At 44.1% G+C, this 17,153-nt stretch overlaps 1 protein-coding gene across 5 annotated transcripts in view; it reads right to left on the bottom strand.

Moving 5' to 3' along the window:
• Positions 1-4,171: 4,171 nt before the first annotated feature.
• PATJ (PATJ crumbs cell polarity complex component) overlaps positions 4,172-17,153 on the bottom strand; it is a 145,256-nt gene continuing 132,274 nt past the window's right edge. For 2 of the 5 annotated variants that reach the window (XM_027748742.2, XM_027748744.2), the window contains exons 39-45: positions 16,933-17,050; positions 15,212-15,252; positions 14,808-14,930; positions 13,620-13,724; positions 10,244-10,347; positions 8,419-8,542; positions 4,172-6,890 (exon numbers count right to left, since the gene is read on the bottom strand). In XM_027748742.2, the coding sequence (XP_027604543.1) occupies positions 6,744-6,890; positions 8,419-8,542; positions 10,244-10,347; positions 13,620-13,724; positions 14,808-14,930; positions 15,212-15,252; positions 16,933-17,050 (762 nt within the window). In that variant the 3' untranslated portion in view covers positions 4,172-6,743. The remainder of the gene's footprint in view (positions 6,891-8,418; positions 8,543-10,243; positions 10,348-13,619; positions 13,725-14,807; positions 14,931-15,211; positions 15,253-16,932; positions 17,051-17,153) is intronic. The other 3 variants (XM_027748745.2, XM_027748746.2, XM_027748747.2) reach the window with 3 other exon arrangements.

Genomic DNA, 17,153 nt, shown 5'->3' with positions numbered 1-17,153 from the left:
GAAGCGCCTCTGTGGTCATGGAGAATGATGTGGCTTTGTGTAGCCCTTAGCATCAACAGGCTGGGAGAGGTGTTCAGCCTGGAGAAGGATCTGGGGAGACCTTAGAGCCCCTTCCAGTGCCTAACTGGGCTCCAAGAGAGCTGGAGAGGGACTTTTGACAAGGGCCTGGAGTGCCAGGACAAGGGGGAATGGCTTCCCACTGACAGAGGGCAAGGCCAGAGTCATGTGAGCCCTTCAGCCCGGGCAGCTGCCTCTGCATGTGGTTTGGTGTCCATGCCACAGACAACACACAAAGAGCTGGAGGCTTCCCCTCCCCTTCCCAAAAACCAGATGATCCCAAATTGTTCCTCCCACTGCTTGTGAGCTGCCAAGTAAAGCCTCCTGGGGACTGCGAGGTTGGAAGGCAATATCCAGAAGTTTGAGGGATAACACATGGAGATGCTGGCAATTTATGCTCCCGCCCCAGAGCAGGACAGCCCTGTGATCACCTCCATGCCATCCTGACATCAGCTGCAAGATACGTGAAGGAAGAAACCACCCGGTCAGTGTTGAAATGTGCGATCTCTGCGATGGGCAGGGTGGACAAAGGGCTCCCTTGTGCTCAGTGCTGCGGCTGTGGGGTGGTGAAACCACCACAACCTGCCTCTGGATGGGGACAAAAATGGGGAAAACGGGCTTTGAATTTGCTGCAAAGGGGTCCTCAGCATCAGTGTGAGACCACACAGTACAGAAAAGGGGGTGAAATAATTGCTGTAATTTGTTAATGTTGTCCAGGCTAGTTTAAATACCGCAGTTGGGTTTTGTTAAAGGTCAACTCGGTTTTGGTGCTGTAGATATCACCTGTCCTCAGCCCATGGCACACAGGAGGCCCCTGATCCCTCTGGCAGGGCAGAAGTGGGGCCAGGAACCCTGCAAGGACTCAGGCATGGGGAGAGCAGGGCAAGAAATCTCCACTGGGTTGGAACGGGGTCACATTCACAGCACAAGGAGGGAACAGAGCACCTCGAGCCTCATGTGTGCAGAGCCCCATGTGAGTGATGAACATGACCTCCATGCTTAATTCAATCCATGAGGCCATTCCAAGGCAAGGGATGTGCTTTGGCTTTGCTCCTTTGGCATCTGTGGGCAGCTCATGCCCATTGCTTCCCCCGTGGGGTGATGACTGGGTGTTGGGACCATGCTGGGACCATGCTGGGGGAGAGGCAAAATTGATGACCAGCAGCTTCCTCGGGTCCGAGTCAAAGCACAGGGTATGAAACACATACCTTCTGCTTTCTCTTTCCTCCCCAGTGTTGTCCAGGTAGATGGCAGGGAATCATAGAATCCTAGAATGGTTTGGATTGAAAGGGACCTTAAAGCACATCTTGTTCCAATCCTCTGCCATGGGCAGGGACACTATCCCCTAGACCAGGTTGGTTCAAGCCCCATCCAAAGAAAAACATCTCCTCTTAAGATGATTATCACCCAGAACCTGCCCCATCAGCAGCTTGGACACTGTCAGTTCAGCGGCTCTCAGCAGAATTTAATATCCTTAGAAGAGATAAATGTCTCAGCAGCAAAGGCTGATTTATTTGCTGGAGGGGAATGAGCTGCCACAGGGGCAGAGTGTTGGGCACAGTGACTGCTCCTTTGTTTTGGGGTCTGGGGGGCCAAGCTGGCCCCCAGCACCCTGATCTGTCCCCTGGGCTTGGTGTGGAAGGGCCAAGTGGCCCTACTTTTGTCAGGATGGAAGGCAGTTATCAGCAGGAGGGAGATGGGACAGGATTTCATTTCCTAGAAACCTCTCCTTGTGACACTCAGGTGTCTCCTTTATGCAGCACCCACCTATTCACAGGGAAAAAGGCAGCTCAGAGTTTGGGAGTTTGTGTCTCCCGGTCTGGGCTGAGAGGATGGAGCATCCTTGGTGCATCCCTTGGGGCAGCCCCTCTGGCCAGACCACCAGCCCTGTGCTGAAGGCTGCAGAATTACAATATTTTGTCAATTGCTCCATCTAGTGCCCTTTCAGCAGAAAAAGCATCAGGAGTACAACACTCAGAGCCGCTGCAGCTGCCACGCTGGGGCCTGGGCAGCTTTCTCTGGCTTGTGTATGGAGTGATTCCATGAAGATGTGCCAGGTCCAAGCCCTGGTCTAGCTCTTTCCTTGCAGACCCAGAGCCAAGAGTCTTTGCTTGCTTTATCCTATTTCTCTCATCCTTCTCAAAATGGGACTATAAACCCTTACATGGAAACATCTGTCCTGGAAAACATAACATTCTTTATGAGCATTTTCAATTATTAGGAAATCCCTTAGATTGGATGGGGCTTGGAGCAACCTGGTCTAGTGGAAGGTGTCCCTGCCCATGGCAAGGGATTGGAATGAGATGAGCTTTAAGGTACCTTCCAACTCAAACCATTCTGGGATTCTGTGAGTCTAAATGAAGATGGAATAAAGAGTTTATGCTGCCACTGTATATTTTTCTTTTTTGTGCAGGAATTGGGAATAAACTCTGCTTCAACCCCACCAGACTTGGAAAAGCAGCAGAGCCCTCAGAGCCCGCTTGGAAAAGTCTAAAACCAAAGTCAAGGTGATCCTTGTTCCTTTTCCATTTGGGATGCTGCAGAACACAGATCTCTCTGATTTGTTGCCATCCTAAAAGGTCCAGCTATCACAGGAATGTGCACATTAGGGAACAAAATGTCCACTGCTCCTAAGAGGGACAACAAGGACTGTGACAGTGTTTAACTAGGACGTAAATACAGCTGAATTATGGACACTGACGTGTGAAGCCGTGGAGAAAGATGATATTGGAATTATGTATCAATGCTCAGCACACCTGTAAAACCTGATGTTTTATACATGTGTGACATTAAATTAATTCATTGCAGTTCTTTCAGGCAAAGGGACACTAACTGCTCCATCTCAGCATAATCACATTACCTCAACAGGCTCTACGTATGTCACACTTCCAGGGTGGTAATCGCCATGTGATTAATTACAGGGAATTTAGAGGCATTACAGCAATTCCTTATGGAGCAGCATAATGTGAGGGAGTCTCTCCAAGTTGACCTGCTGTCCCCATCAGCCCACCCACCACCACAATGGTCCACGTCACTGCCCCGAGCACCGACTTGGGCTGCACTCAACAGGTGCTTCCAAAGCTCAGTGCTTGGCTGAAGGGATCATACCTGGACAGATGACATCCCCTGGCAAGCTCACATGGTGCGGAGGACACAAAAACTCACAGCAGCTCAATCCCAGCCTTTGGAAGAAGTCTAAACATCAGCATAACTTGGTTACGAGTTGACCAAGAAGTGCGAGCAGCCCTAAGATGGCTCCTGGTGATGTCAATGATGTCCTTGATGGTGTCATTGTGAACTGCAGCTTCTCCAGATGAGGAAGCTGATGCAGGAACTGTGAACAGCACCTGGGCCTTCTGAAAGTAAAGGCTCTGACAGCTGAGTCTGCAAACCAAAGCAGAAGAACCCTTAGGATGAGAGGAGACAGCCTCAAGTTGTGCCAGAAGAGGTTCAGATTGGATATCAGGGAAATTTTCTTCACAAAAAGGGTTGTCAAGGCTGCCCAGGGCAGTGGTGGAGTCCCTGTCCCTGGAGGGATTCAAAAGTCATGTAGATGTGACACCCGGGGACATGGGTTAGTGGTGGACTTGGCAATACTGGGGGAACAGCTGGATTTAGAAGGCTCTTCCAACCTAAATGACTCTGTGATTTGATGTATCAATTAAAATGGTGTTTGAATGGCACCTTTGAGGGGCTGCAAGATGCCTGTGGTACAGATGCTCCTCCTGAGAGCATTCTTTGTGTCGATTTTGATTCCTCCTGGCACAATTACGATCACACAGCACCTTCATCTCCCAGTTTTGCTGCCTCCACCAGACCCTCAGTCTCCCACCTGAGCTGTTCTTGGTGTCCCCGTGATTAAAAACTAACCTAGATGGGTGGCTGTAGATTCCTGACGGAGGACAGGTGCAGGGATAGCTCCATGTGATCATCTCAGTTGGGAACAATCCTTCTACCTGGCAGCACTGTCTCTCATTGCTCTGACAGTGACCACTGCTCCTGCTCCCTGAGAAAAGCAATCACAGCCCTACTTGGAACAGCAAAGAAAGACATCTCATGCAATAGCTCTTAACAATGATTAAATTAAAAAAAATAAATAATGTAAGTGCGCAACTACTTACGTAACTGAGCTTTATTTAGAATCTTTGAAATCATAAAACGTCTCATTTTACTGATATACATAAACATACAATCAGGAAGTTTAATTGCTGTTTTCCCTTGCGCAGAAATAAAGTTTTAAACAAACCAGAACACCTCACCCCAGACAAGCGTAATGCAAATTTAATTATCCGACTTGGTCCTGTACATGGTGCACACGCTTCTCCGCATGGTCACTGGTTTATCAATTAGTTGCAAGATAACTTTTGGCAGTAATATATTCAACACACAAAGTGCAAATTACAAGAAGCAGAAAATGCTCTCTCTCCTTCTGAGCAACGAGAAGTGCAAAATATCTCAGCCCATAAATTCTATTATTTATGTATATGAACTGTATGTGCATCATGGGCTAATAAATAGCCATCTAAAACTTCATTGATTAAATGTGGCAACATCCTAAAGTCAGAATGCAACAGCTATAAAAACACAGGACGGAGGAATCATTCCCTTTGGTTGATAAATTCCATACGTTTTCTGAGGATATCTATTCACACCTCACCTTTAACTCCTGCATACCCTGGATACTTCTGCAACCAAAGGCAGTTTGTTAAAAATTCCCCCAATTTGCTACATCTAAAGATATTTCTGTGCATCTACAATCAAGATTCCACTAACACTTCACTTGGCAAATCATATAGGACAGTGGGAATCCATAGAAAACAAGAAGTCTCTTCCAGGCACTATTAAGGGAATACCCACCAATGGTTCCAGCAGGCTAAATGCACTTTGTGATTACCTAAAGTTTCCATGACAGCTAATTGCAGCATCCCTGTCTCAGTGTAGTTCACCTCGCTTCAGGACCTGTCCTGGGATGTAAAATTGGGAAAAAAACCACTAAAACACACAGAACAACTGTATCTTTAACACACCCCTGCATCACTCAGTTATTATACTGCAGATTTTGAATCTTCTATCCATTTAATTCCTGGAATTTTTCACACAAAGTGAGCCGCCAATTCTGACCCCGCCTCCCCTATCATTTCTCCCAGCTACATCATAATTATAAATTATACCAAATAATCCAAATCAGACTGGGCTGCTTCCTCCAAAACCCTCCTGCTCCTCTGGATGGGGAGATTAACCCATAATACCTTGCACTGCCATGAATGTGCCTGCCAAATTCATTTGTTCAATCACTAAGGCCACGGTCATATAATCACTGCAGGAATAGCTGTGACACAGAATGAAGTTGCTAATTTTTGGATGCGCATTCCTGCATCCCACCTCCATATTGAGACTGGTCCAGAGCAGGACCAGCCTTGGGAAAGCTTCTGGGCTTCAGCACACTGAACCTGGCTTAGCTTAAACCCAAAATATAGCTGGGGGCTTTGACTGCGCTGTCCAGCTCGCTGGAGGGGGCTGAGGAACATCATCCTAAACTGCCACAGTCGGCTTTGGGAGATCATCTCATCACTGCCTGGTGGTGCTTGGGATTATCCAAAACCGAACTCCAGCAGCCCCAAGAGCAAAGCATCCTCTGTGATCCGTGAAAGCCTCTTCCTGCTCTATCTGATCCTGGGGAAACCCTTGGAAATGTCAGTTTGCTGGTTTGGATGAACTTCACGGAGCCTTAAAGACAACGTGCGGAGGCACTGCTCACCACCATTCCTGGAATTACGAGATCACATTCCCGAAGCAAACTTTTTGTCTTCATTGAAGTTTCAGGATGAACAATTATGCTGCGACTTGGCACGACAACAACTGCCTTTGTATGCGACATGCTTGGCATATATCAGCACATTTCTTCTTAAAAAATATAATTAGAATAGAATGAGCTGCGCTGTTGTTGTTCATGCTGCCTAAATATCTGAAAAGACTCAAACATTTTAAAAGCCTAAAAAAATAAATTTCCCTCTCCCCTCGTTTATTTTTCATGCTAAAGGCTGCAAATTGACACATCACAGTAATTACCTCTGACTAACTTCCACAGACCTACCCAAAGAGATAAACATGAGAAGTTCACATTTGACTATCAGACTTACTGCGCCGAGCACAAATAATTTCCCAGAGGAGAATTTGATATTTCATCATTTGGAACAGTGGTAATTTAATTACATTGCTAATGTTTTCTGGCATACTTGAAAGAACAATTAGCATAAGTAAATCATGAGTGAGATGACAAGTCACTCGGCATTTATTTCTGCTCATCAGATGAGATCAGTTGATGATCTAAATTCTCTTTTGTGTGTGAACTGATTCCAGGTTCAGCAGTTGCAACCACGGTTCAGACTAGTGGGGATAAACTGATGCATTAAATAAAGTAAAACGGATATTGTTCTTTGAAGTTTCTTAATTAAACTTGTCCAGAGAAACCTCAAAAGCCACCAGAAGTCAGGGAGGGCAGGGAGAAAGGCTGATAAATGTGGAAGGCTAAATGAAGCTGGAGATTCACACTACCCTGCCTGGCAACAGGGGGAACACTGACTCATTTTTGCCAGGGTTTGCTTTACATCAGGGCTGAGCAGGGTTATTATAGCTCTACCGATGCTCTAAAATAATTGTATTTCTCTCCATGAGCGCAGTGACACTCATGACAACACCGTTAATGTCACAGTTCCTTTCTGGCGCTTCAGAATGGCCACGGCCTGTTCATGGGTGACGCCTTCCAGAGCCTCCCCGTTCACCGCCACGATTTGGTCTCCGCGTTTCAATCTGCCATCGTCCGCAGCTGCTCCCTGCAACGGCAAATTCAGGCGTCAGTGGCAGCACACGGAGCCCTCCCGCCCCTTGGAATGCTGGCTGGAATGAAGAGGGATGGAGCACTGGGAATCCCACCATGGCTGGGTGAAATGACAGTGCTGAGGGTTCCCTGTAAGGGCTTCAACTCATGGCTCACCCTGAGACCCAACCCTGGGGCAGAAAAGAATTGGCTCACCCCTGGAAAAAGGCAGTGCTCTAGACTTTATGGTTACGGAGAGGTTTCTTAAAGCAGCATTTAAATGTACTCCACACTGAGGGCTGAGGAACAGGTTAAAAAGTGGGGAGGAGGAGGGACACAAAGCTTGTGCAGCAGAACAACTTGGCCACTACCCTCAACCCAGACAGAACTGGGCTCCGCTGAAGAAACGGCTTCAAGGTGTGCCATTTAGAGGTTTGGACTGGATGGTCTTAGAGGGCTTTTCCAGTGTAAACAATTCTATGATGCTCCTGAGAAGCTTCCACTGAGCTTTACAAATGGCTGTTCTCCTTCAGAGGCCTGAGTGCAGCTCTTTAATCTAAATCCCAAGCTCTGCCTGCCCAGAGGTTGGCTCACAGTGTCTGCTTCTGCTCCAAGGCCCCACTGCAGTAAATTTAGCTTCCATTTAGGGTTTCTCAACCATACTCAGATCTAGAAGCTTGTAACCCTAAGGATCAGTTAAAAGACACAATATCTTAATAATTGAAAATTGTAAAAAGACAAGATATTTGTGGTTTGAGCCCCAGAATAGCAGAAGACTTCTACTCCCCTTTCAGACAAAGTTTTCTCAATTATATCATCTACCCTGCCACAAGTGTTGACACAAATGAGTCACTGGACAAGTGACTCTGGGCGAAAGATACCTAATTCCCACTGTCTTCCCATTTCCACAATTCCCTTCACGTGGCCATACCAGATGTATCTTGCTGGCCCACACTGAGCTCATCTCTAGCAAAGGGATGGGTGGGAAAAGGGGCACTTCTCCCTCCTCTACTCTGGGGCTGGGCTGGGCTACGGGTACTACGGGTACTACGGGTACTACGGGTCTTCCTCAGCCTTGGGGGTCAGAGCCTCTGAAGTACGTGGCAGGGACCCCCAATCCTCCCCAGACACTCAGGGTTGGGGTCAGAGATGGGTTTAATCCTGGTTTTTCAGCTGAAACTCATCCGCCAAGATACAGCATCTCTGCAACTGCCTCCCTCCTGCACAATGGCAAAAATAATACCTCCATACCTCTTGGAAGGCTTTTTGAGATTTACAAATAGAAAACTGCCTTATAAATATTTTAATGTACAAAACCAAGTTTCCCAAGTACACAGAGCAATTTTGCTGAGATAAAGTATCTTGTTTCAGCCATCAGGAATATGAAATATAAACTGAGAAGCCAGTTGTGAGTTCTGGGTCCGCTAACTCACATCAATGTACTCAGACAGTACATTTTGCTTTCTACTACATAATATATTACCCAAGCCAAATCTTAGGTTTGTTTTTAAAGATGATACAGAGAAAACAAAAATAAAAGATACCTTGGCAAATATAGTCTTGACATAAATGGGCAGGTCTCCATGGGGACTTCCATACCCCCCTACAATACTAAATCCCAGTCCATCAGAGCCTTTCTCCAAAGTAATAATCTTAGGCTGATGTGCTCTGAAAACACAATAAATATCACTTAGAACAGCAATGTCTGTCTCTGGGGACTTTAAGTAGAAGGAACACTTACAGAGACATTCATCTATCATGAACTTTTTCACACAGTCACAAACCATGACCCCTGCACTGAAACACTCCTGCACAGCTCAGAGTTGAAACACTGCTCTGCGTGCCTCAGCTCCTCACTTGGAAAATGCTTATTTTTAATAAGAGCTCACCAAGAGCACTTATCTCTGAGGCAGAAGTGAGACTCCCCTGATCTGCAGTTGCTGCCTGTAATAAAGAGATTGCTTTCTTTTCTGTCATCTTTTCTCTGCCTAAGTGGAAACTGCAAGAGGAAAGAGTCTAACAGGATGCAGCCAAGATCACTCCTGTTTATAGTGCCAGCTCTACCCAGCTCTTTGGGTTGTTTCCTAACAGCCAATATTTGACCTACATCCCCTGTCCTTGTGAACTTTTCAGGGACTTTCATGGCCTACGTTGAGCAAAGGAAGGGTTTTTTTTTGGAATTTAGACCATTCATATGAATAGATCCATCTCAAATTTGAAATTAGTAAGTTCTACATGTGTAGAAAGAATTATTGTCAACTAAAGGTGGTCAGGCATTGGAACAGGTTGCCCAGGGCAGTGGTGGAGTCCCCATTCCTGGAGGGATTTAAAGGCCCTGTGGATGTGGCACTTGGGGACATGGGTCAGTGGTGGCCTTAGCTGTGCTGGGGAATAGTTGGACTCAATGATCTCAAAGGGCTTTTCCAACCTAAGTGATTCTAATTCTGTGAAAGCTGTTTGGCATCTTCCACTCATCTAAGGGTGCGGCCTAATCTGACTATTATCTAGGCATTTGTTAGGACTAAATACATACAACTACCTAATTCTGCTTCATATTTGCACATCCAAATTTCCTTACTGTTTTGATATGAAAAAAGAATACAAATCCTTTTGTGAAGCAAGCAATTCTCCTTTGAGAGCAGCAATAAAAACAGTATCTCACACTGTAAGACTAGAGAATGCAGCATAAATAGCTTAACTTTTATACTCAAATCCCCTGAGGTAGGGCAGCAACTCGCATCTCAGCTTCTTAAAATAAATAGAATGAATCAAAGAATGAAAATGCAGAACATAATGAAGCTGATGAACTGAAATGAAGATCAAATGAATTTCAAAATGATAACTACAAGCTGCCCTAAAAAGCACATGATGGAGAACGATGCATGGGAGGGCTGGATCTCTAACTTCCATCACCACACACAAGTGCTACAAGTAGAAATTGTTTTAATCAGATTTTTTTGAGTTGTAAAGCTAAAAAGATTCAAAAGACAAAGAAATTTCTGGGACATGTTTTGAAAGGCTTTTTTAACACATCTTTTCTCAGTGTGCCAATAACAAATTATTTCAAATTGCTATGATCTTAACTCCTTCCAGACAAGGAAGCCAACAGACAAGGGCAGAACTACTGTGTCAGCAAACATTGGAAAAGAAAGGAGATACTTTTTTCCTTGACATTTTGTGCTTATTTACTCAAGTGTATTCTGTCAGCAGGTGAAGACAGACACGAGCCCATGTGGAGAAGGTCACGGTTTTCATTTTAAAGGTGATGGAAAATTAGAGAGAGAAGCAACGGGAGAGACCTCCTGCACCATTCCAGGCTGTTCCCTTGCATGAAATCCACTTCAGTTCTGCAGGGGAGTATGGACTTACTCAGGATCTTCGGAAGGATGCTCCGAGGATGAGTTCAGGGTGCACCCTGCAGACATGCTCTCCAGCTGGGTGGCAATGGCACTGATGTTGGTGTCAGCCACGACCTGAGCAGCAGGATCAAGGAAATACAATGTAAATTCACTCAGCACCAAAACCATGTTGGCTAATTATGCAGAAAATAGCTGATACATTCTGAAAATCAATTGTTGACTTTTTTGCAAGCAAATTTTAAATACAAGTCCTACGCTCTTAAATCTACTAATTCCATACTTTATAGCAGCCACCTTTCTGAGGGTTAATGTAAACTTTGCTGTGAAGCTTCCTCTTGCCTTCATATGACCATCACTTGGGTGCTGAGCAGAGGGAACAGCCCTTTCGGATAATCCAGAGAAAGAGGTTACTTTGTCAAGGAAATAGAGTCAACACAAAGGGTCCAGGATTGGGCTTGAAAGTAAAGGTCTCCCACAGAGACCACCATAACCTTTAACAAAATACTGAGATCCAAGGGCTACTGGATAAAGGCCCTGAAATACCTCAGATGGTTTGTTCACTGAGTAGGGAACAAATTCATCCTTGGGTTCAACTTTTCTGCAATTTTTAGCATGAACTTAACAAACTAGATCGTTAAACTTCTGAATTCTGGTTCCTCTATTATTCTGAAACCATGATGAATGATGCTTTGAGGGCTGGAGCATCTTTCTATGGAGACAGGCTGGGAGAGCTGGGGGTGTCCAGACTGGAGAAGAGAAGCACCCAGGGAGACGTTAAGAGTTCCTTCCAGTGCCTAAAGGGGCTCCAACAGAGCTGGAGAGGGACTTTGGACACGGAAATGGAGTAACAGGACAAGGTGAAGTGGCTTCCCACAGGGCAGGATTAGATGGGATATTGGGAAGAAATTCTTCCCCATGAGGGTGGTGAGGCACTGGCACTTACCTTGCATTGATGCTAATTTTTTAGTCTTTGCTTTTTTTCTGGGAAAATTTTAAAGAGACCACCAGGAAGCGGTTTGGATTTGAAGTATTTACAGTTGAAAGGACATCAATTTCCCAACAACTACATGCTGTAGTTATCTCCTAACTCCATCTCCCTCTGAAGAGATATTCTTCTCTGCTTGACACTTACTGTTTCAGCTCAGAGACAGTGAAAAACAGCCAGGAAATATATTTCCAATATTTCCTCTAGCTAGCTAGGGCCTTATTTTATCAAAATGAAAAGGTACTTTTTCCGCTAGTTGCTGTGAACATGGCTTAAGGAAAATGTACCTTTTCAAAGTAAAAAAATCTATTCTATAAATCCCCCGTTTTAGACGAATGCTCACAATTCTTCCATAACAATATTTCTCTCCTTTGAATGACTTGGAGCCAAGAGGGTGATAGAACCAAGAGGTTCTCATGCGAATTTTGCATCCCAGGACCCAGGTTCCAGGATACCCTAAATGAAGCGGTCCAGCAGATGAGAGCTGCACCTAGCTCAGTCACCAAAGACACCATTAAGGTTTCTTCCTGTGGCACTAGGGTAAGGAATGCCAGCCAGGATTTGTCGTGTTTTGTTGTTCAATAAAACGTGGGCAAAATAAATCTATATTCAAAAATCTTCAGCTGGCAGTAAGAACGTATCAGAGTTCAACAACCTTGTAAAAAAGCTTCCCCTTATCTCATTACTACACCTGCAGAAAAGAAATTAAATTAAACCAAAGCATCAAAACAGCCGAAAGGGATGATTGTTCCCCTGAGACCTTAATCTCCCATTTGCAAACAGCATTTGCAAACTCTTTTACCATCCTTCCCAGGACGTTCCCATAATAAGCCTTTCCACACCACTGAACGCAATTATCTGACCTTTCAAAGCAGTTTGCCATGAAGTGGTCTAACCTGATAATAAACAGAATTACTTAATGACACATCAGTCATGATTATCACAATGATAGAATTATTCCATTTAGATTGTTTTAATAAAAAAGAGCAATTTGGTGATTGAGAAGTTCCTGTGGTTAGTGTGTGAGGCAACTGCATCACCACACTATGGCAGGGCCTCAACACTACTCCCAGTATTAAAATACAACATCCCACCTTCATAGAACAGATTTTTAATGAAGGAAAATAGGCTCGACTCTATCAGAATAAACCTGTATCATCTGTAAAGACTATTGGGCTCATTTTAAGCCAGAGAGCAAAAATGCGGAAGAAAAACAGTCAACTAAAAAACCAAGACATTTCTAGAAGAACCTCTTTGTTTACGTGTGTGCTCCATCAGGAATATTTTTAAATCCTTGATGAGGTGCAGTATGCTGCATTACAGCTTTCAAGATGAGCAATTTTGGGTTCTGCAGCAAGCTTTCATTTTCTATTCAGGGAATACTGTTGACATGGAAAGTGAAATTACTCAACGTTAGTAACAATATGATAACTATAATTTAACAGAGAATCCTCAGCTGGGGCATATCTGTGTGTTTCCTTTGACTTCAATGGAACTACACAAATACACCATCTGCTCTGGAACTGGCTCATCACTTACTGGGTCAGCAGTTCATGGACAGACAAAACAAAGAATAAGCAAGTCTAAAACTGAGTTTATTATCATTTAATTTCCCTTCCCCCCCTTTTTTTCTTTTCCTATTTGTGTTGTAATGCAAGCAAGAAGCTTGCAAAAATCCCTCAGGATGTGTTCCAATCCAAAATGCTGTGATGATAAAGAGAATTAGAGTAGATTTTAGCAGTGTCTTCAGCTTGTTTTCCAATTGTTACAATAAAATGAGGAGAATTTTGAATTCTATCTGGCAAGTATTTTTCCCATTTCCTTGTGTAAACATAAAAATAAACTGTGCATGAATATCCTGGCAGACAGCAATTAGAACCACTGTGGTAGAAGAAACATAGCAGTGACAGCACTGTTTTCTCTCTTGAGTGTTTTTATTCATTACCTGTAGAATATTCAGTTTTAGGCAGCACTGCCTTAATGATGATGCTATAATTTTTCTCGAATTTCTTTCAAGAACATGGAAACCATCACTGTGGGCAGTTGGGTTCCAGTCTTGTTACATCATGCACACACACACACACACACAGAATTTCTTGTTCCTAGTTAACTTCAAATTAAAAAAAACCCACAACTTGGAAGCTTGTTGATTTATCATGTGTAGCAACAAGTTATTTTGTTCTCTTTGTTACGCTTTATATAATCATGCTCACAGCCTGCATGAATGGCAATAAAGAATTTTTGAATGGAAATGATTTCTTGCTTTCATTCTGTGTAATTCCCATCAGCAATCACCCTGCAATTCTGTGATGCCTTGTGCCAGTGATGCTCAGGGGTTTTTTTATTCCTCAATGCCATTTATCTACCCTGATGCAGCTGCATGTTCAATTTATCACCATACCTGCAGGATAATGCTCCCATAAGCATTCTTTAGTAGATTAACAGCATCTGCATGAGACAGCCCATCCAAAGGTTGTCCATTAATACTGACAATCCGATCTCCAACCTAAAAGTACAACAGTAATGGAAAATTACTACCATTAGGGAAAATTAAAATTAAGAATGCTTAAAATTCCTCGTGAACTTGGCACTGCACAGTCACACTTCTCTTTTGCAGGATCCTTTTTGTGAGGATTCTGCACTGCTAGTGATCATTTCCCATTCTTCAGAGCAAGAACAATAAGGATTTTTTAAAATTAACAATACGATCAGAGAAACAAAGATGAATTGTATTTTACTCTTTCCATTTGCAAGCAGAGAGAGGGAGATTTTCACTGCTGTCCTCCCATCCAGAAAAGATTCATTTGTGTTTGAATATGCAGACAAGTTCATATTCTTCCAGACTGTGTAAGTACTTGCTGAATGTTGTATAGAAAAGTAGGAACTTCTGATGTTAATCTAATTAACCTGGATGATTTCTTCTTCTTCGACATAAAAATGATCTTGACCCTGGCACTTAGTGCTATTGTTTAATTCTACTGGAGACACAGCATGAATGTAGTAGCATGTCCTAATGAATCTCATGGGCCAAAATAGTTGGATCTGCACGATAAGTTCTTTTCAATACTTTTGATTCCTTGAAACTCACTCAAAAACTGGAAGTCATCCCTGGAAACCCACATATGCTGTGGGTCTGACACAAGTGCCTTATTTTGGTGTTTCTTTCTAAGGGCCTTAAGATCAAAAAAATAATTTCTGCTCTGATTTCTACTTTGTTTGAGCTCTAAATGATGCCCAGTCTGGAGTTCCCAAAATCCTTGCGAGTTTCCAGAGAGCCTGTTGCTGCCCTTCCTGGGTCTGGATGAACATATACATTCCAAGACCACTGCAAATGCATTTAAGTTCTTTCTCTTAACATCACTTTTCCAATATAGGCAACAATTGTCATTATCTCAAGACACAGTTTAATTAAAATGGCAAGAGAAGGGCAGATTTGGTTTTGTGGTTATTTTTGTTTTGATTTTACATAAAAAGCATATACATATATGCTATGAGACATTATCAAAGTGATAGCATATACAGCTGTGCTTGAGGCTCTGTGGGACACATAGCAGATAAAACAGGAAATATTGAGAACCCCCCTACTCACTCTGAGTCTTTGGGTCCGTGCGGCCACACCGCTGGCTTGAATCATAGCGATGAAAATGGGAATATCTCCCAATGGACTTCCCCTTCCTCCTGCTATGCTGATACCAAGTGCATCATTTGGACCCTGAAACAAAGCAAAACAGAACATTTTAAATTGGGGCAACTCATAGGGGTCAGTGTTCAGGGTATGGTAATAACTGAGTCATCTGATTTGTGGAACAGGGAGAAAACAGGTTTGACAGACATACATATCCTCACACATGCAGGTCCCAAAACACAGGCACACATCCAACATCTGCCTGCAGACACAAAAAATGCAATTTGACTTGTGAGAAATGCTACAGAAATGAACAACTTCAGTGAAAGGCGTCAGCTTTATGAATTGATAGAAAAAAACTCACTGACCCTTGTTATCTCCACAGTCCTTGGGCCCATATCGGCTCCTACTAATAAAGAAACAAACAATTAGCTTCTGTAATTAAGAGATAATATAATTAAGAGATAACACTGTCAGGTGACAACAGTCCCTCGCTGCCCAGGCAGAGTTATCACCAAGCAGGAGTGGAGCCTTCCTGTGCCAAACCAGGCAGTGCTGCTCATGTGAGGAGGAGGAGGAGGAGGAGGAGGAGGAGGAGGAAGGATGAATACGGGTATAATCCCTCCGGCTGATGGATGTCACTGTGACACCCATTGTAGCCCAGCCACAATCTGTGGAACAGCAGCACTCTGCCAGCCTGCAGAAGGGCCCCATTGTGCCTTCACTCAATTAAAGATTGGCTTATTATTCCTAAATCACAGTGTTCCTGCACAAAGGGCACATGGCTGCTCTGAGGCTGGTGTGGTTCCATTGATTTTCTCTTCCAGTTCTGTGCTGTAGTGGTAAATAATAGACAGGCAGGAAGTCTGGCTGGTGTATATCCAGTCATAGGGCTTTCAAAAGTACTCAAAATATTAGAAAAGGGGAAGGAGAAGGGGAAGGAAAATGAGAAAGGAAAAGGGGAAGGAAAAGGCAAAAGGAGAAAGAAAAAGGGAGAAGGGAAAGGGGAAAGCGGAGAGGAAAAGAGGAAAGAAAAAGGGGGGAAAAAGGGGAAGGAAGAGGGAGAAGGAAAAGGGGAAGAGAATAAGGAAAAGGGAGAAGGGAAGGGAAGGGAAAAGGAAATGAGGAAAGAAGATGGAGAGGGGAAAGGGGAGAAGGGAAATGGAAAAGAGGAGGGAGAAGGGGAAAGGGGGAGGGGAAAGAAAGGAAAGGAAAAAACCTTCAGGGGCATCGTTTAAACCAGGACTAAACAGCTCGACAAGCTGATCAGGTCCTGGGCTCTGCTACACCAACCCCTATTTGGATCAACTTTATTAAACTATTTCAAGCACTTTTCAGAAGGCAGGCATAATTAGTCTCTTCCAAAATTCAATGATTTTTTACTACCCCATGTATCAGCATTCCTCATGGCCATGCAGGTGCTGCTGCTGTGGGTGCAGAAGGCAGGATTGCCAAGGTTTGTGGCAGTGGGAAGCCCAGCCCTGGGAGCCCCAAATCAGGGCATGAGGACATGCCCTCTCAGTGCTGCAGGGCCTTTTCAAACAGCACAAGGAAGGCTGCCCAAAAGCCACCAGCCTCCTCCAGTGCATGCAAAGTGCCAGAAGAAATGTCTCATGGTCAGACACGAGCAAAGATTCACAACTCCTGCAGCAGGCTCTCCACAAGCTACCGCCGGTCGTAGATTTAACACTTGTTAAATCTGCAAACTGGACATTGTGACTTTCTCATTACAAAACACCCCTTCATACACTCAAGAACAACAAAGGTATAAATGAAGTGGTGGCAGCTTTATTCCCTGAGAAAACTGTTTCTAATGCGAGAACCGTGCCTGCGCTAAGCCTCTGACAAGGGCGTTGGGGAATAGCAGGGCACAGGAATTCTGCACTTAAAATAGAGGAGCTATTACTCCTCTAGTAGACATCAAAATAATGTCATCTGCTGGAAAGTGTTTGGGTCTTAAAACATCAGTGGGATGTCTTCTGGGAGGCTAAGCAGGAAAACCAGGTTCAAGTATTCAGTTTTGCTTTTAAAGCAGCCCAAATATAAAGCAAATAACACGCAGCTATTCTGACAGCTGCCCAGATTATACCTGAGTTTCTCTGAGACACATCTGCTGAAGATCTCTTTGTGCTGACGAAATTCTGTAAGGTGGAGAGGACTGGAGCAAGAGCGGGGTGGAAGTGGCTGTGGACACTCTGTTGGCTTGCCTGAAGTTAAAAATAAATAAAAACCTCTGAGTCAAGCCCAAATGTTAACTTTAAAACAGATCTTGCAACATACAGGCACAGCTGTGCTCTGTGCCAACCAGAC

Source organism: Pipra filicauda, unplaced genomic scaffold (genome assembly GCF_003945595.2).
Source record: "Pipra filicauda isolate LSUMZ 115617 unplaced genomic scaffold, ASM394559v2 scaffold19_size4547281_pilon, whole genome shotgun sequence".
Taxonomy (NCBI): Eukaryota; Metazoa; Chordata; class Aves; order Passeriformes; family Pipridae; genus Pipra; species Pipra filicauda.
Note: the sequence above shows the minus strand (reverse complement) of the source record. Positions and strands in the feature narration are given on the sequence as shown.